This window comes from Schistocerca americana, chromosome 1 (assembly GCF_021461395.2).
Source record: "Schistocerca americana isolate TAMUIC-IGC-003095 chromosome 1, iqSchAmer2.1, whole genome shotgun sequence".
Taxonomy (NCBI): Eukaryota; Metazoa; Arthropoda; class Insecta; order Orthoptera; family Acrididae; genus Schistocerca; species Schistocerca americana.
This window is the reverse complement of record NC_060119.1, coordinates 799,279,867-799,301,066: the sequence shown is the minus strand read 5'-3', so window position 1 is coordinate 799,301,066 and position 21,200 is coordinate 799,279,867. Positions and strand designations below refer to the sequence as shown.

The following is a 21,200-nucleotide window of genomic DNA, read 5'->3' as shown; positions in this document are numbered from 1 at the left end:
TGGATCAAGACAGTCAAGTAGACGCCAGTATTCCTCGATTTCCGCAAAGCCTTTGACTCAGTACCCATCTGCACTTATGTCAAAAGTACGAACATATGGAATAACGAGCGAAATTTATGACGGACTTCAGGATGTTTTCGGCAGTGAGGACGCAGCATGTTATCTTGGGTGGAGAGTCATCCTGAGACGCAAAAGTTAATTTTTGTGTTTACCCCAGGGCAGTGTGCTGGGACCCCTGCTGTTCATGTTGTAGACAATATCAAGTGTGCTGGGACCCCTGCTGTTCGTGTTGTAGACAATATCAATAGTAACCTCAGACTTTTTGCAGGTGATGCAGTTATCTACGATGAAGCACTGTCTGAAAGAAGGTGCATAAATATTGAGTCAGACCTCGATAAGTTTTCAAATAGGTGCAAAGATTGTCAACTTGCTTTAAACGGTCAGAATTGTAACATTGTGCACTTAACGAAACGGAAAAAAACATAGCGTTCCGTAATATCAGTGAGACCCAATTGGTATCAGCCAGCTCACACAAATAATGCCTCAGTCCTGAGTAAAGAAGGTGGTAGACTTCGGTTTATTGGTAGAATACTGGGAAATGCAATGGTTTACAAAGGTGATTGTTTACGTATCACTTGTGTGGCCCATTCTAGAGTATTGCTCAAGTATGTGTGGTTCAAATGGCTCTGAGCACTATGGGACTTAACTTCTGAGGTCATCAGTCCCCTAGAACTTACAACTACTTAAACCTAACTAACCTAAGGACATCACACACATCCATGCCCGAAGCAGGATTCGAACCTGCGACCGCAGTGGGTCGCGCGGTTCCAGACTGTAGCGCCTAGAACCGCTCGGCCACCTCGGCCGGCCAAGTATGTGTAACCCGTAACAGATAGAATTAATAGGGGATATTGAACGTTTACAGAGAAGGGCAGCACGAATGGTCAGACGTTTGTTTGTGTTTGCACCACGGGAGAGCGTCGCAGAAATGCTGAAGAAACCGAAATGGAACACTCTCGAAAATAGACATAAAGTCTACTTACTAAGTTTCGGGTTCAAATGGTTCAAAAGGCTCTGAGCACTATGGGACTCAACATCTTAGGTCATTAGTCCCCTAGAACTTAGAACTACTTAAACCTAACTAACCTAAGGACATCACACACATCCATGCCCGAGGCAGGATTCGAACGAACCTGCGACCGTAGCAGTCGCGCGGTTCCGGACTGCAGCGCCTAGAACCGCGTGGCCACCACGGTCGGCTACTAAGTTTCAGGAACTGGATTTGTGACGACTTTAGGAACATATTATAACCCCCTATATATCACTCACATAGGAATCGCGAGGACAAGATTCGATTAATTACAGACGCACAGAAGGATTTAAACAATCGTTTTCCCGCGTTCTACACGTGAATGGAACGGGATGGAACGTCAGTGAACTGGTACCATGCACATCGCAGTGGTTTGCAGGCTATAGATGTCGATGTAGATGTAGACGTAGAAGTTAATTTTGCATGCCTTGGAGAATGATGCACTAGTTGTTAGCTTTAAAAAATTTCTTTCCTTAAAAGTTGTCCACACAAAGAAAATATATTTTTTGGGTTGTTGGGGCTCCTTGATGCGTTTACCCCTTTCCACTTTGGCGCCTGTTGCATCGGGTAGCGTCAGCAGTGGGGAGACGCGCCGAGCCATTGGGCGTCGAGCGAGGGCTCTGGCCAACGAGGCGCGGCCGCCACTGCACCGCCGACCCGCCCCCCCTCGCCGCACACACACCGGGCTGGAACGCGGCCGCAGTAGCTCGGAGACCACAGAAGCAACATGGCGTCTTCTCTGAAGTTTACACACGCAGTGGTGTGTCGCATACCGCTCTCATTCAGGACGCGAGCCGAAATCGAGCTCGAGGAGGCGAAGCGGCAACATGAAGCTTACGTGCGACTTCTACGCGAGTTGGGTCTCGACGTAATCGAGTTGCCACCGGACGAAGCGCAGCCAGAATGCGTTTACGTAGAGGATACGGCCGTCGTATGCAACGGAATAGCGCTTATCACCCGACCGGGATCGGCGAGTCGCACGAAGGAGGTGAGCAAACGCCAGTGTTGAGGCGTGTGCAGGAGTGACGTCAGTCATTACATGCAATTGTTTTATTTTGGTAGACGGGCGGGAATCTCGTGGGGTGTATGTAGCACCCTTCCCAGATCTGGGTCACGGGGTTGGAGCTAGAAAGCGGTTGTGCGCATGCTCGATACAGAGACGACTTTAAAGCTCCATAGGGTAGTTGTTCATGACGTTTAAATTAGTGCGCTCTGGTCAAGTCCTCACTATCTAGTCGCGCCTTTTCTCAAGTGGGTCAGAGACTGCAGCACGTATGACATCACCGGCACAGTGATGTCATGTGTGCTACTATCGCCTGTTACAGCCGATTGATGATCTCATACAACACTTCCTTTCACTGTCTGTTACAGGAAATAGTAGCGCACCGTTCTCGGTCGACTTACATTAAAGGGGAGCGGACTTGACTGTACCTTAGCGGATCGTGAATAAATCGGCTCGGACCTGAGGTGGATATTTTGTTGTTACTAATTCATTTTACGGATTTAAAGAAATTTTTCCCACGAATTCCGTACGTAAAAGTGAAATTAAGATTACATCAGTTTACTTTCGAAATGAAATCGGATTTTTGGTCCTGAATTGTATGCAATAAATCAGCATAGTTCTTGTCAAGTTAATGCGATGCAAGTCAACACTGACATCAAACATGAAAACCCTTTCCTATTATTGCTATCTTAACAAATAAATGTTCCACAGATAATCTCATTTTTGTAGGTTCGTTAATTTAATATAGTCTGGTTTCAACCTACAGGTGGAAACTGTAAGAGCAGTTTTGAAGAAAGAACTTGACCTTCCAATTGTTGAAATTGCAGATGAATCAGCAAAGCTGGATGGTGGAGATGTCTTGTTCACAGGTACAGCTACTGTTTGGATTCTTGTTGGTGCTGTAAGTGTTAAGAAAGTATTACTGAACACTGCCCATACATGCAGTTGTCTATACAGCTATTAGGGGAGAACAACAGAGAAAACATGCATTTTCACACGTTTTCAACATTGTGCAAAGATTTAATATCTATTTTGTAGGGAACAGTTATGAAAAATTGTAATATCTATCAGCAGGTTGTCAAATCCATTGAATTCAGGTCACTAACTTAACCGTTGCATTTCCACAAGAAACTGGTTGAAGGATAAATAGTAAATTTCTTTTATAGAAAATCTGTTACTTCATTTCGTAGTTCTTATCAAATAAACAGGACTTAACTAAAAATGTTTTGACAATTTGAAGTGGCTAGTTATTTTTCATTTCATATTTAGATTTCTCATTCATGAACTTAATTAGGCAATGAACAGCTTAAGTATGTGACAGCATTTTCTACTTAAATCATCTACAATGATCTTGTTGAGATGTTATATTTTACATCTGTATTCTAGGCTGTAAAATGATCTGACTCGTGTTTTAAAAATTGAATTTGCTTTGGTAATGTTGGCTGCTTTTACTTACAATATTTATGATGTGTAAACATTTTTCAGAGGTTTTTAGATGTAAATTTAATGTAACTTTAATTGTAATTGCATTGAATGCAGGTAATTCATTTCTATATTGGAAAGTAAATTGCTTTACATGCAGCTTTTCAAGGTAGATTATCCAGATGAATAACATTCAGTGGGTTTTTGTTACTGTAAATTTTATCAGGGCTAATTCGAATTGCCTAGATGGCTTTTGCTCTTTCATATGTTTGTTTTGCACTGATACAATACATTTGTTTCTTCCACATTCCATTCCTAGTAGTCCAGCACTAATGGAGAACAATCTGCTGCTCTCAGAATTGAATTACTGTAGGCTATATCTACATTTTCCAAAAAAATTACCGAGTAATGATATATTCTATGTGCAGGCAGTGGGGGATATTTGATTGTAGGTGATACAAAACCGAAAAATCTATTCCTGAAAATCAAGGAAGGGAAAAAGACAACTAAGTTGTGGAAGTAATATGAGAAAAGTTTCTAATTTTGTAATGCTAACAGTTTTCTTTGTGAAATTCCCTGTGAGGGTCAGTCATTTACTTGCCTTATGCTGCTTTCTTCTTTCATGTGTTCACAATTGGTAAAATGATTGTAATATGAAGCTTACAGTCATTTGTTGAATAGGCGTATTTCTCATGGCTTTTGTATTATATTGATGAACAAATAATGCTACATACTCATATCAATCTATGAAGTTTCTATTTCTGTTAGGGTTGACAGTTATGAGAATTTATATTTTGTTGGACATGTGGCTTACATTGGCCTCTTTTTGTCAGTTTTGAATTGTATGATCTAGCTTTTCACCAAACCCATCCTTCAATTTTACCTCGTGATACAACCAGTCTGTCATTTGTAGGTCGCGAATTCTTTGTTGGTTTGTCTGAATGGACAAATGAAGCAGGAGCGAGAGCTGTGGCAGCGGCATTTCCAGAATTTCCCTGCACACCGGTCAAGGTGAGACCTTGTGTAGACATCGATGACACCTTCAACTTAGACATGATACAGGTGAGAGTAAAAGCAGGGGCAAAAACTGATGGCATTGGCATGGAGGATTTCCCCAGCGCACAGATTGGCACAGTAGTCTATTGGCTCTTCATCCATGAATTAAAGCATCTAAAGCTATTACCTTAAGTTTTGAATTTATTTATTTTGTGTTACGCCTGGAAAAAACTATTACAAGTGCTAAATTGTTTGGTTAGTTTCGCGTTCCACAAATTAGTGTACTATGTGATAATGATGTGAAATGAGTCATTTTATATTCACATCACAAATTATTTTTTAAACATGGCTACATGCTGACCAGTTAAAAGATTTTTTATTTATTTTATTTTTTAAAGAAAAGCTCATAACTTGAATATTACCTTAATATTCCCCTCCAATATGATTTTGGCAGTCTAAGATTCTCTTTGAATATGAAGTTGATAGTGACATAAGTTGTGTTGCCTTCAAATCTTGGGGTTCAAGAAGCCTATGCTAAAGTGCAATGCAATACATGGCTGAGTGCCATGAAATGTTAATATTTGCAAACCAATTTGGAGCACAATAGTAAATGAACAAATAAGGTGCATTTAAATATATATATCAGTTGGAGAAGAACAGAAAATTGGGAAATCCCCAAATAAGTTGTTACAGTGAAAAAGTTTCAGCGTATTTTACTGCAATGCATATCACAAGGAAATATTGTCAGTTATTTTTAACATCTCTGTACCTAGGCATATATGCATCAGAGCAAGCAGAGGTCACTTTATAAGGACCATACACCTGCATAACCTTGTTTCCTCTCATATTTTATAATGTAGAGACCCAGACTTTGAGTAATTACTTCACCACACTCATATAAATTTCATTTTTATGAAATTCTGAAGTAAATAGTACAGTATGCTAAATTATAATTGTAATCATTTGAGACAGTCATTGTCAAATGAACATTTTTATCACAATTCTCTTAGACCTCATTGGAATGCTTGTGTGCTGCCTCAGTGCTACAGATAGTCATACCAGTAGTGTAACCACATCAGACATGTACATGTTGTGAGGCCTGACTAACATAGGCTTCCTTGAAGAGTAGCAGCAGCACTTTTAGTAGTTGCAGGGGCAACAGGCTGGATGAGTGCTCATCTGGTCCTGTAACATTAGGTAACATGGTTTTCCTAAGTTGGTACTGTGCTAGGGCTGATAGCTAGGCGAAACTACAGTTCCTTTTTATTTCATGATGGCATCATTGTGAGCAAAATATTCAGGAGGTAAAACTGGCCCTCTGGGCGAGGTCATCTCAGAGGATGATGTCATTGGGAGAGGAGGGTAGGGAGGAGGGGGGGGGGGCATAGAATGTTAGAGAATTTGAAAATAGAAATGCATTTGTTGGAATTTATATAGTGGGAACTGGTGAAGTGTTGTGACTAAGTACAGCATTTCTAGTGAGGGTTATAAACAGAGTCAAATGTGGGTGATGCAGTGGTAGGCGTAATAATGAAAAAGAAAATAGAAATTCAGGTGAGCCTCCTCAAACAGCGTAGTGAATATGTTATTATAGCTAATCCCAAGACCCACCACAGAAGTACGACTATATATTCCTACTAGCTCACAGATGAGGAACAGACTGCGATGAAAGAAAAATTATTCAGTGCCTTAAGGGAGACAGAAATATAATTGTGATGGGGGACTTTAATTAGATAGTAAGAAGAGGAGGAGAAGGAAAGATAGTAAGAATGTACATTGGAGGAGAGGAATGAAAGGGGAGCTGCCTGATAGAATTATGCACGTTCCATGATTTAATCATTATTACTTGATTTCAGTATGAGAAAAACAGATAGTATACCAGAAAGAGTCTTAGAGACACAGGAAAGTTTCAGATATACAGGGTGATTATAATTAAAGTTAAACTTTCAAACCACTAGTCAGAATGATGTCAGATTGCAACGGAATATTTTCGAGAAGAGGGAAACGTATGGCAGAAGAAAAATAAATAGTTACAAAATTAACATTAGATGGCCCTGTAGACGTAATTTAATGGTGCTTGACTACAAATGACAAATGAATCATACAACAATGACTAAGGTGTACATTTGACATTAAACAAACTGTACTACTCAGTGTGCATGGGTGTACAGGTGTGATACTGTTAGTTATGTAAGCCCGTCCGCCACGGCAAGGTCATATCACATTGGATCAGAAACATCCGTTTTTAATTGTCCTGTGGCGAAAAACCGCATAAAAAGCATAGCTCAAATCAGTTTTTAATGGTCCTGAGGCCAAAAACCGCATAAAAAGCATCAATCAAAATCAAATAAGATTATTACCTTCCATGCGACTGGTGCAAAACATGTTCAATACCACCATTTTCTGCAACAAGTTGAAATCGAGAAACAGCATGTTCTGCAACTGACTGAAGTGTTTCTGGGGTCACATTCAGAATGTGTTGCACAATGCATACCTTCGATGCAGCTAAGTTTGCAGTCAGAATGTTAGAACAACATCTTTCAGGTAGCCCCACAGCCAGAAGTCACACGGATTAAGGTCAGGTGACTGGGACAGCCAGGCTGTAGGGAAATGGCAACTGATAATTCTAGCATTTCCGAAATGGCTCTAGCACCTGCTCAATTGGACTTGCAGTGTGCGGAGGTGTGCCATCTTACATGAAAATGATCCCATACACACATCCACGCTGTTGAAGATCTGGTATGATGTGATTGTGCAAAAGACACTCATAGTGCTTACCAGTGATGGTACAGGTAACAGGACTGTAAGCACTTGTCTCTTCGAAAAATGTGGCCCTATGATAAATGATGCCGTAAACCTGCACCACGCTGTGACATTTTCAGGATGAAGTGTTACTGGGTGATTTGCGTGTGGATTTTGTGCTGCCCATATTTGACAATTCTGTGTATTGACACATCCTGCCAGATGGAAGTGGGCTTCATCTGTCCACAAAATCTTCCACTGGCAATCATTGTCCACTTCCATGCAAGCAAGAAATTCTAAAGCAAAGGTCTCTCTTACTGGCAGGTCAACAGGAAGCAACTTGTACACTGGGTAATTTGGAATGGATGGCAAAGAAGGACAATTCATAGAATTTTACGCACTGTGCTCACGGGTATGTCTAGTGTTCGGGCAATTCTCCGTACACTACACATTTGCACACCGCTTCTCATCTCCTTCTGCATTGCTGTGGCCACTGCTTCCACTGACGTTGAGTCAATTCGTTTCCTCCCTCTACCAGGTTGCACGCCAAAAGAACCCGTGTTTTCAAATTTCTGAATCATTTTCTCCAGACCCATGGCAGTCATCAGACCAATGCCTTTTTTCCTAAAACCTTCAGTGTCCAGAATTTCTGGAGAGTAACATGTGGACAGTCATCATTCTTGTAATACAGCTTTACAAGCAGAGAGCAGGCAAATGTCGCAGAAATGAAAGGAGGAAAAGCCGTGTACCCAGTGTGTTTATACCAACTTCAAAGGGTCATGCACATGACAGATGTTTTGGTTTACGTATTCCGACACATACAGCGCCATCTATTGATCAATTTTCATACAATTTTTATTTTTTTTTCTTCTGCCTTACGTTTTCCCCCTTCTCCAATAATGTTCCATTGCAATTTGACGTCATTCTGACCAGTTGTGTTATTTCTACAGTGTTTTGAAAGTTTAACTTTCATTATAATATCCCTGTATATATTATGTAATGGTAAAATCAAACAATGGGAAATCCAAGATGGGATAATAACAGTCTGAAAAGGATAATTACTACTCATCACATAGAGGAGTCATTGAGCTGCAGTTAGGCATAACGACAAAGAATGCTAGGTATATTCCACTGTTGGACTAATCCTTCAACGTATATCAAATACATACACATTTACACAAGCAAGTCCAACTCTCGCACACATAGCCACTGCCATCTTCATGTACTAAATTGTGCCTTAGTGCCCGGAAACAATAGTGGCTGTATTTGTGTGAGTTGGGCTTATAAGAATGTGGGATTTTTTGTGTCTGGTGATTACATTTGGCATTACATAATATTGAGAAAGATTTAAGATTCAAGTGCTAAACAATGAAACATTTGCAGAAACAGATGTGGTCTGTGATTATGGTTAAATTATTTTGAACTGAAGATCAGAACTGAAAAATTGTAGGAAATTGAGGAAATGGAACTTGAATAAATTGAGAGAGCTGCTGGTATTTAACAGTTGGGCAATGATTGATTGAAAAAAAAATACAATGAAAGAAAAATGAGTAACTTTAAGAGATGAAATAATAAAGGCAGCAGAGGATCAAGTGGCCAGAAAGATGAAGCTAAGCAGAAACACTTGAATAACAAACACGACTTCGAATTTAATTGAGGAAAAGAGAAAATATAAAAATGCAGCAAATGATGCAGGCAGAAGGAAATGTTGACATCTGAAAAATTAGATTGACAGGAAGTTCAAAATGATATAGCAAGAATGATCAAAGGGAGTAATGCAAAGCTGTAGGATCATGTAGTGTTATGAGAAAGATTGGATGCCACATGTAGGCAATACTAAATACTAATGGGAACAATTGAATGAAAACAATGCATTCAGTTGATTGTTGGAAAACAGTAGACTCATTTAGTTGAGGTTTTATGTATTAGTCGAATTTTTCATTCAACAATGTTGTACAAAGTATACATAGCTACTCACTATAAAGGCGACATGTTGAGTTACAGACAGTCACAACAAAAAGACTTACACATTTAGCTTTTCTCTGAAGCTGTCTTTAGGAAGGAAAACACATACCACCACACATTATGCAACACATGATCACTATCTTCCGACAAAATGCGACTGTGTCATTTTGTACAAAAGTAGCAATCTGGAGTAGGTTGGGGAAGGGGAAGGGATAGAATTGTATGGGTAGGTGGAGAGAAGTCAGCATTGCTTGGCGAAGCATGCAGGGATTAGATAGTGGCAGGACAGGGCTGTGAGGTGCAGCGTTGGGAAGCTCTGGGTTAGATAGGCGAGGGGGGAAGGGTCTTGGGGAGCATAAACTGGAGAGGAGCAGAAAGGGGGAAAGACCAATGGGGTGCATTGGCAGTGAGCTGTCCACAGCGAGGGGACATGAATTGGGGGCAGGTGATAGCACAGGGGGAGTGGAGACTGTTAGGTTGAGGGTTTGGTGCAATAGGTTACTGTAAGTTGAAGCTGGGACGATTTTGGGAGTGGAGAATGGTTGAAAGGATAACTGCTGTCTGCTTGGTTCAGAGAAGCTGATGGTGGAGCGGAGGATTCAGGTGGTCCAGGTCGGGGAGCAGCCATTGAAATCAAGCATGGTTATTCATCCTGATGTTGGTAATGGATGAATAGCCACCTCTCAAGTATGGCCAAAAGAAAAGTGGACCACCCTGTGACAACATACAGCTGAACATAACATGCTTGATTTCAATGGCTTCTTCCCAACCCAGACCATCTGAGTCCTCCACTCTGACACCAACTCTTTTGAACTGCACCAATCAGAGTTAACCTTTCAATACATTCTCCGTTCCTGAAATTATCCTGGCCTCAATCTACGGTAACCTACTGTCCCCCCACTGTGCACCCAACAGTTTCCACCCCTTCTGTCCTATAATCTCCTGTCAATTCACATCCCATCACCCTCACTATGCACAGCTCACCGCCCGTACACCCACTGGTATTTTCCACTTTTTTGCTCCTCTCCTTTCCCACTCCATGCTGACTTCTCATCTCCAACTGTACTCTGCTATCCCTTCTCCACATCACTCCAGGTTGCTGCATCTATTCGATGTACACAATTGCATTTTGGCTGGAGGTAGTGGTCACGTGTGTCTGTGGTGTGCTTGCTTCTGTGAATATCTGTGTTTCTCTTTCTGAGGAAAACTTCGGCTGAAAACTCAATATGTAACAGTCTTTTCATTGTGCCTGTCTGCAACTGAATTTCTCATCTTTATGGTGAGTAGCACTCTATCCTTTGCATAATGTTGTTGATTTTCCAACCTAGACTTTACATTGCTACAGTTTTTCATTCATTCTTTGGAGTGAAAGTAGTCTGTGGGAGCAACCAAATGAAAACAGTTGATTCAGTCAGTTATAGTGTTATGTATCCCTGCTTTATCATCACCTGTCATCACTTGTTGCTGTTCCGATATTAGCTTTCAGTTCTTCTCTTTTTTTTTTCTTAACAGTGAACTTTGTGCCTGGATCAGAATTCTGAAACACTCCATGGTGTGGGAATAGAAACAGCCTTAAGTTAAATTCATTATGATATACAGTATCTTCAAATATGATTCATATTATGAACCCATATTAATTAAAGAAGCTCAAATAAAATTAACGAATGATAACAAATATTTCCCTACACACTTCCAGGAAGTAACAGTATATACTTAAACAGCAAACAATTTAAAAAATTGATTGCTTTCTGTTCACATCACTTCAGCATTTAACAAAACAGAATTATTGGTGATGGGTGCAAACCAGCAGGAAGAGAGAGACAGAGAAACAATAAATTAAAGAGCATTTGTTCTTTTATTTAAACATAAATTTATAATGTAGGACCAGTTACTAATCTTTTAAAATCAACCAAAAAGCCATATTTAATGCCAAGAGTATGAAAAATTTGTGTTTAAGTAAATAAATAGATAAATTTTAAAAATACTTCATTTTTAAAAATGAGTTTTTTTTCACCTTGTTTTGAAATGATGTACATTATTTATCTTTACAGGAGATGATTACCCTAGTCATAGTTGTTGTATAACTGAATAGGCTGAAAAACTAGTCATTTTTGATAAATTACTGAAAAGGCTGAAAAAGTATGCAAGTGAAATCATTCAGACCCAAGACTAAGTGAAAAGATGCGTACGGCTGTCATATACTTGTGCCAGTCAGTTATCTCAATTAATGAAATCACTTAAACCTGGAGATTCATGTAGCTGACGTGCCCACAGAGACGAAACTGACTGGGTTAAAAAAAAAAAAAATGCTGGCCAGTTTGTTGTTGATACCAGTCAGCTGTTTTAGTGTAGTTTGAGCTTTTATAAAAGAATTACCAAAGAGTTTGACAGTATAATATAGGTCTAAGAAAAGAAGGGAAGGCTGTTAGGTGCAAGAAGGCATTGAAATGCCTAAAGTAAGATAAGGCACTGCTGACAGGTACGAATATTACTGAACTGTTATCCTAACAAATCATGATTGCAAAATGCTGAGTTTTTTATTGTGTTTATTTATTATTTTCAAAAGAATGGAATGACTTGTATAACCTCCCATGGTGAAGATTAGCTTGGTTGGACAATATCGTCTTGATCACAACTTCGAAGTTCGGAACTTGCCCCATATAAAATGTGAATGGTTATCTACCACTCCTACAGAAACCATACCACAGGTACGAGAGTTGAAGGATATCAATGGGAATCGGTGGATGAGAAGGAAGTGAGCCAGAGTTATAGCCTATTCCAATGTTATTCAACATGTACACTGAGCAAGCAGTAAAAGAAATAAAGAAGAGATTTGAAAATGAATTAAAGTCCAGGGAGAGAATAAAAATTCTGAGGTTTGCCGACAACGTACCTCCCCTGTCAGAGACAGGAAAGCACTAAGAACAACAGTTGAATGGAATCCATTTCTCAAAAAGATTCTAGAAGATGAACAACAGGTAATCGAATGCAGTTGAATTAAATCAGGTGATGCTGAGGAAATTAGATTAGGAAATCAGACATTGGTTGGACAATATCAGCTTGAACACAACTTCGAAGTTCGGAACTTGCCGCATGTAAAATGGGATGTGCAATAGCAAACAAACTTTTCTGAAAAAGAGAAATATTTTAACATAAAATATAAATTTAAATGCTAGAAAGTATTTTATGGAAGTAAATGTCTAGTGCATAGCCTTATAAGGCAGCAAAATTTAGATGATAAATAGAACAGACAAGAAGTGAATAGAAGCTTTTGAAGTTGGTGGTAATGAAGATTTCTGAAGGTAAAGTGGGAGATTGAATGATTGAATAACTAATGAAGAGATACTGAATCAAACACCGGAGAAAGGACATTTATCGCCCAGCTTGATTTAAAAAAGGGCTTGGTTTATTGGATACAACCTGGGCCCATCAAGGAATAGTCAGTTTGGTAATGGAGAAAAGTAATGGGGGGGGGGGGGGGGAGGAGATTGAGTAGTGACAACAACATATAAATTCATCAGTTATGTTGTTGCAGTAAGCTTGTGCATTTAGAAAGAGGAGAGGGAGAAGGAGGAATTAAGTTCATATAACAGAAATAAAATATTGAAGTATTTAATAGGTTATTTTTATTTGTTTGTTTTAATTTTAGCATGTTTTGACTTTTTTTTTCTCAAAAACTGGCAGTGAGACAGTGTCACAAACAACTTCTTCTGTGTTCATCTCATTTACAACTCAGTGTTGTGATTCTCGGCTGTATGCAAGGAAAAAAAAATGAGTGGATTGAAAGTAAAAGGAAATTACTTGAGAAAATCTAACAATTTTAAATTGACTGTATGTCCACTTGTTATTAAAGTTTTATTTAAAAAGGAAGCTATCTTTTGATGATATTATCTTATAATTTATGGATGAAGTCCAATAGACACATTTATTTCCATTGCTGGGCTGTGTTTACAGAATGCCACATCCCTGCACTAGTTATGGAGTGTTGCTTCTGTTCTATTACAGTGCTTGTCATATTGCCAACACTGATGGCTCTTATGATGATGGAGCAACATATTCAGGTTGCTGTAGTGTTCGTGCATTAATGCTTTTTGCTGGTACTGGTATAGTCACAACAGCGATTTTGTAACATTTCAATGCTACAGTATCTAGAAAAAGCACATGAACAAGTCTCAACCCATAGTAGACTGGAACAGTTGAAGAAGAGTGAGTGTGCAATATAGTATGTATTTCTTTTTGAATATTTAATAGGGATGTTTATTACATAATGTTTTATACTATTTGGTTTTTAACTGCTGCTGTATAAATGAAGCTATCACTTATCAGTCAAATCACATGTAGAGAAGTATCATTGCTTCTTGTAGAGAAGGATCTTAATTCTTTATTTTACTCCTCTTTCTCTGTCTCTTCTTTTTATCTTTCTCTTCTTCCCTTTTTTCATTGCAGTTGTTTTATTTCTATTGAATTGTATTTCTTATGTTTCATTTGTTTTAAATTCACCTTTGGCCTCATCAGCTTTAACCCTCCATCTTCTGTTATTTTATGTTTTTTAAGAAGCAAGTATGATTTTTTGCTCATGTTCTACTTATTTAATCTGTTTAACATAATTTCAAGAGCTGTTTATTGTTCAGACGAGATTCATTACATAAGAATAAAGAGAAAATTTGAAAATATATTGTGTCTCAGCTTTCTGTTTATCAATTAGAATGTGTGTAATAGCACAAAATAGCATCCAAATACGGATGAACCTTAGCATAACATAATTTAAATTTGCAGGAGTGAAATCAGTGTTCTATTCTGGTAGACACAATGTGTATTCATAAAAAAACTGTATTTTTGGTAGGAGGTAGAAAAGCGGTTTCAGGTCCTAGATATTTATTATTCCTCATTCTAGTAGTAGCCTAATCACCACTGGTTAAATATTTTATCACATGGTGGTTCTTCTGATCAGCAAAAGATCAGGGAATCGCAAAATATTGCCAAGAATTTAATAGTTTGTGCTCAAGCAGATGGTGACAAGGCATTTGAGCACAAATGGTAGGGAAAAGGGAGAGGGGTCATTATACTCACATTGCTGAAAACCAGTTTTCAATGTGCTTGCACTTTTGTTAAGATTGCTTGTACAGCTGCTTCTTTTGAATAGGTGTCAGGAAACTGGATTTACAGTTTTTTTTTATTTTTTTGTTTTTATTTTAATCAAGTGCATCTCCCCATACCAGTTCTGTTGCAATGGCCTAAAGCTAACTCCCTGTTGATCACATGGATGATAGTGAGGACAACACCAAAGCTTCCAATTGCTCAAAGACCAATGCCTGTCTCAAAGACAGCCTGCCACATCATGTTGTGTCTTCCTTATCTCTGCAGCACAATGAAATTACTACAGTGTCACTTCCCATGTCAGTTAATTGCTTCCCTAAACAAGTACCAAGCTGTCAATAACTTTTTGCACCAATTTGCCTTGCAAATGAAAAATATGATCACTCCACATAACAGCCATCTTATTTTTTTGTGCTGTAACAGTGCCATTGCTGACAAAACTACTCTTCCTATTTCTACCCAAATAACTGACATTTTTGTATACTCATAAATAAGTCTGAAGTCTTCACACATCACAAGAACTTTAAAGCTTGCAAAAGAATGGAAAATGATCAAAGAAGGAAAGCACAATAGAGAGGATAATTGATCAGAATGTGAGGCATGGAAGATTTACTGGATAGTAAATGTTGAATGTAATATCAAAGAGTTCAATTTTTGTAATACACTGAGAGACAAACGCAACTAGACACCATGAAGTGATTATCCTAATGAGACAGAAATCAGTAGCTGTGATGTACATGTACAGCCAAACAAATGATTACAGTTCCAGATAAATTGGAGTTACAGTTTTTTTTTTTTTTTTTTTTGTCAAGTGCATTTCACCATGCCATTTCTAATGCAGTGGGCTAAATGTCTGGCTCTTATTTAAGCAGTTATTCGGCTTGGCATTGATAGAAATGTTGCATGTCCTCCAAAGGATATCATGATACATTCTGTCCAATTGTATTTAGATCATCAAAATCCTGAGCTGGTTGGAGGGTGCTGCCCATAATGCTGCAAACATTCTCAGTTGGGGAGAGATCCGGTGACCTTGCTGGCCAAGGTAGGGTTTGACAAGCACAAAGACAAGCAGTAGAAACTCGCAACATGTGTGGGCAGACACTATCTTGCTAAAATGTAGTCCCAGGTGGCTTGTCATGAAGGGCAGTAATAAGGGGCATAGAATATTGTTTATGTATCATTGTGCTGTAAGGGAGCCACGAATGACAACCAAAGGTGTCCTGCTATGAAAAGAATAGTTGTCCCAGACCATCACTCATGGTTGTTGGGCTATATGGTGGGCAACAGTCAGGTTGGTATCCCATTGCTGTCTGTGGCATCTTCAGACATGTCTTCACTGGTCATCAGGGCTCAATTTGAAATGGGACTCATAACTGAAGACAATTTTACTCTAGTCCGTGAGATTCAATGCCAAAGACATGTTAATGTCCTGAAGACAGATGGTCTACATAGGCATATAAACAGCTCTTGAACATTGTTGCATGAATGTTTAACATTTGTTGAAATAAAAATTCAGCTGTCTATCATTCACCCATTATCAGTATCTGAAATTCCAAATATTTGACTTCAGTTCCAAGATCTTAGTGAATGATGTACAGTGTGAACCCAGATTCAACCAACCAATTTTTGTAGGTTTTTCAGTGATATTTCCAGATTATGTTTGCATTAAGGATCTGTGGCCTCCATTGGTTTGTTACAGAGTAATTGCTTTTTATGTGATTTCATACTTCCATTTCTTTGAGTTGGTGTTTGAAGTCAGTTTTATTATCTATTAAATTCTTTACTTCATGGGTAGGTGGTCAAAGGTTTTTATGGCTAGATTGCTCACTCCTTTCTGTGCCACACTAAGGCTGAGTAAAGGATAATATAAGCTGTTTTCCTGTTAGTTTTATGTTTATGAATGCTACTGTTGTTTTCAAAATGTAATTGGTTTTTGATAACAAATGTTGTAATGGAGTAAATGTACTGTGAGGCTGCCATCAGTATACTAAACTGATTATAACTGTAAAGGTTTGTATAATCATTTTTACACTGTTGTCTTCAACCAACACTCTCTTCTTCAATCATGAGTTTCTGCATTAATGTCATAACACATTTAGCATGAAACTATGAAGAGTAAGTAAAGTTTTTTTAATTTACATGCCCCAATCTAGTATTCCCTATAGCAAAAATTATAGTGCTTAGATATTTAAGATGATTTTCAACATGCAACTTCCAGTTCAGGGGTCTTTTCAATATAAACTCCTAAGAATATCATTATAATAGAAGGAAACATCCCACGTGGGAAAAATTATATATAAAAACAAAGATGAGGTGACTTACAGAACGAAAGCGCTGGCAGGTCGATAGATACACAAACAAACACAAACATACACACAAAATTCAAGCTTTCGCAACAAACTGTTGCCTCATCAGGAAAGAGGGAAGGAGAGGGGAAGACAAAAGGAAGTGGGTTTTAAGGGAGAGGGTAAGGAGTCATTCCAATCCCGGGAGCGGAAAGACTTACCTGCTTGTGTCTGTATGTGTGGATGGATATGTGTGTGTGTGCGAGTGTATACCTGTCCTTTTTTCCCCCTAAGGTAAGTCTTTCCGCTCCCGGGATTGGAATGACTCCTTACCCTCTCCCTTAAAACCCACTTCCTTTTGTCTTCCCCTCTCCTTCCCTCTTTCCTGATGAGGCAACAGTTTGTTGCGAAAGCTTGAATTTTGTGTGTATGTTTGTGTTTGTTTGTGTATCTGTCGACCTGCCAGCGCTTTCGTTCGGTAAGTCACCTCATCTTTGTTTTTATATATAAACTCCTAAGAATTTAGAATATTCAGTTTCTTTCTTTCTAGTGGTGTGGTGAGGGTTTATCATGGGGATTTATAATGGAGTCAGTGATTTGGAAAAGGCCCATGGGTAGTTTAGAGCAGCTTACAGACATTTTAGGATGCCATTGGAATGATGCACATATCATGTTCAGAGTCAAAGGTTACTGTACAATGTTGTATTTGTAAGCAGGGTATAAATCACAATGACTTAAGAAAGAAGTTACCTCGCTACACTTTTTTCTGTTTGTATTTACATTTTTATTCATTTTACTGTCTGTTGCAGTGCACATGCCATGATTTAAACTCTGTAGCTCTCCCTCACTGTTAGCAGTCAGTTGCATTGAGAATGTTATTAGGTAGCATATGTGTGATAATCCTCAAGTACAGTATGCTATTGTGCTCTATTGCTAGCCTGTACGTAATGCATGCTCTTAGATTGGGGTTTTCTGCATCTTATACATTTGTCTTTCAATTTTACTACTATTATTATTTTGTACATCAGTCATAAACATTTTTTGTGGCAAGTACATCTTTTTTAATATTTTGTTATAAATTTAGCATTTGGATATTATTCAAATAGTGTGTATTAAAGCACTGTACAAATATTTGTGTTGTAGTGAAGTGCTGGAAGTAGTCTTGCTTCAGTTTCCAGCATACTGTTTACAGATTACAAATTTTGTAACACAGTTTTCAAGTATTGCAGTACCTTTTCTCCTTTATTTGCAACATTCATTTTTTATTTCTTTAATTCTATAACAACTGCATTAAAAGGTGGATTTATTTTTTTGTGACGATAATGAAACAGTGTATGCCCAGAAAGGTATGTAAGGTATCTTAATTTTTGCCCCTGAAAAGCACTTTTTAAAAGAAGGTTGCAGATATGCAGTGGAGATGTCATGGTGAATACCATTATATTGGAAATATTCCTGACAGTGACAACACAGGTCATGCACTTTAAGTATTGATAACTGAAAACATTTTTCAAGAGATTTTCCTGTCTATGTAGGAATGGTGTAGACTTCCCTGTATGTACACTGATATCATTATGTGAATTCAGGTGCCTTGGTAGCTTTTAGGGAATGAGACCATAATACACTTTTGATAAGGTTGTTTTTTGAGTTGCAGTTGTCTACCTCAAGTGTGTAGATACGGAAATAGGTAGAGAGTGAAAAAAGTGTCAAATCTTGAGTACAGAAAGCTAGTAGTGCATTTATTTGAGTATAAAATTTGAATAAGAGTGATTGTTTCCCAAAAAATCAGAATTAGTTTATTCAAAACTAATTTAAAACAAATGATTCGCTATGGATGTTGTGATGCTAATGCTTCTTCATTTCACCTATTCCTAATTAGGAATGACCTTTAATTTGACCATGAGGCATTGTACTGCAACAATCAAGACAGTAATTGCCTGTAGTAGCTGCTTTGAAACTAATTTTTTAGTCTGTGTCTAATGACAAGTCAATGAATTTAAGCTACTACACTTGAAAATGATATATCAAAATTACAATAGGAGTAATGAACGAGTTGCTGCTCATACTAACATCTTTCCAGCAAAGATGAGATGGCTGGAGGGAGGGTTGGTACAGATACTATAAATAGGACACTTTACTTTGAATAACACTTTCTATACATTTCTACTCAGTTTCAACACACACAACATACAATAATAAATAACAGTTATGTAAAAGACACATAGTAAAAAAATGTATAAATAATGTGGACTGCACTGAAGGTACAGAGTGCGCTGTGGTGGCTGGTTATCTGTGTACATAGTTGTATAAGGATCATTCCAAATTAATTATGAAGTTTTTGAATTTAACACTTTACAGTAGTTGTAGTGGTAAGCATGAATTAATTGAACATATCTCTGTAAGAGTTTGAACATTTCATAGTCTAACTTTGTCATGTGTAATGAAAGAAACTGTTTTCATTGTCATTAATTTCACAACAGTTCATCCTCTGAATGAAAATTAATTTGACTTGTTACCTGTGGAAGTTGATGTCATCGTATCATTCACAGCCCATAGTAAAATTCCTACATTAAGCTGGATTTGTAAAGATTTAATTGACTATTTTTATTATGTACTGGAAGTATTCATTTCACCTTGTAACAGCATTATTATATACTACTGTAAAATATGAGCACTTTAGATCACAGAAGATACGAAGGGTATTTGTTTGCTGCTCATGAAATGAAACAAGTGCCAACAGAAGCACTTTTCATGTAGGAAATTATTGAACTTGTTCCACAGAGGGAGCTTCACTTTACAAAACCAAAACACTTGACTTCACATAGCAGTGTCTTGTGAACCACTTCACTGACAAACACAACACTCCTTATCAAAATACTTTAATACTATAGTCACTTTAGCAGGTCCCCAAGTAGTATTTCATGTAAGAGCAGCTTTGAGGCTTTCTCTAAATGTTGAATCCATGACTACCCACTACTGTGTCACAAAAAAACTGCTAAAAAGGCTGGCTACCAAGCCAGTTCCCTTAAATGATGTATACTTTCCGTATAACCATTACTCATTCTCTAAATATGTTTATACATTCTGGTAATAATATTTGATGGTTTAGTTTTTACACAGTACTGCTTATTATTAAATGCTTTTGGTCATTAATAAATGCAGCCAGAAAGCTAATAATCTGTGTTAATCAATATTCATTGCTACATGTACACAGCAAATCATTACAGTAGGTAGAGAGTTACAAAATCAATAGCCACTAGAAAGTAGTTAGTAGCTTACAGGATTGCCCACTTTAGGTTTGTACTCTTTGTTTGAGTATTATGACTGCTGCTAGACAATGTGAGAATGCACAGATCTGCTACCTACACTGGTGTATCTCATCTTGCTCTTTACAAATGTAGAACAATGAAAGTTATGGCAACAATAGTATGGAGATGGCAATAAGTGTATTATTAGAATGTGAAGAATGGGAAAGACACTTAACATATAATCCATTAAATCTGATTGTTTGGGAATTGCTATTATGAGATGATAATTATAAATGTTGAATGACCAGAGGTAATTTCAGTAAAGAAAAGAAGTTAAAAGGGACGTGGTTATGACATATACTATGGAAACTGAAAGGTGCTTTTGATGAGGCGGTGCTTCCATAAAGTTTGTAAGGTACCAGAAATTGTGAAAGATCATGAAAAAGCTGGAAATGTACTGTTTAAGAGGCTTTGAAAGAGAAAAGGGAAACTAAACAGAAATAAAGGCCATGCTTAAAAACAGAACAAACAGGACATCTTTCATGGATGCTATATGTTCCAGCAGTTTCCCGTCATTTCAATTCTCATCCATATCATCACAGGCATCCAGTAAACTAAACTGAACAGTTGTATGTAACATTCCATTATAGCCATAATTAATTTCACTTTGAAATGAATACTATGGTTGGAGCATAATATCTGACAAGTCTTCATTCACATCACTTTGTAATCATAGGTAAGGAGGAGGAAAGGATACTGTGATATGAAACTCTGTGAAGGATCAGTAGACATTAACGACAACAACAATAATAGTAATATTTATACCTTCCATCATTGATGAAATGTGGGAATGCAGAATTAGAATAGGAATACATTTGCCTTAGAGTGCCAAAATGATTGTCAGTTTCTTTTTAAAGTGCCATGTTTGCTTTCAGGGTTACCCGCTCCATTCTCAGTATAATCAGTATGAGGGTATGCATCTTCGTGTTTTGCAGCGCAAAGACTGTTCCATAAAATTTCGGCGACTGTTCCATAAAATTTCGGCGGTCAGTCACTTAAATTCAGCTTCTTCTAATATTTCAGCTGAATACCGTCCAGCCATCTTCAGAGTGTGCCAAGGTGACTAACGCTCCAGCACTTACACCGTCCTTTTAAACCAAGCAGTGGTTTGGTCCTCGGGTTTAAAAGGACAAAGCAAATGCTGGAGCGTTAGTCACCTCGGCTGACCCTGAAGATGGCTGGACAGTATTCAGCCGAAATATTAAAAAAAGAAGCTGAATTTATGTGGCTGTATGCCCGAAATTTTATGGAATGGTATGGTGTTTGTCTGCCTTAGGATCATAGCTTACTGGACA

At 38.0% G+C, this 21,200-nt stretch overlaps 1 protein-coding gene across 2 annotated transcripts in view; it reads left to right on the top strand.

The window, feature by feature from the left end:
* Positions 1 to 1,780: 1,780 nt before the first annotated feature.
* Positions 1,781 to 21,200, top strand: part of LOC124612612 (N(G),N(G)-dimethylarginine dimethylaminohydrolase 1) — a 69,000-nt gene continuing 49,580 nt past the window's right edge. The window contains exons 1-3 of one of the 2 annotated variants that reach the window (XM_047140916.1): positions 1,781 to 2,078; positions 2,860 to 2,962; positions 4,429 to 4,526. In XM_047140916.1, coding sequence (XP_046996872.1) covers positions 1,818 to 2,078; positions 2,860 to 2,962; positions 4,429 to 4,526 — 462 coding nt within the window. In that variant the 5' untranslated portion in view covers positions 1,781 to 1,817. Of the gene's footprint in view, positions 2,079 to 2,859; positions 2,963 to 4,428; positions 4,578 to 21,200 lie in introns of both variants that reach the window. The other variant, XM_047140908.1, reaches the window with a different exon arrangement.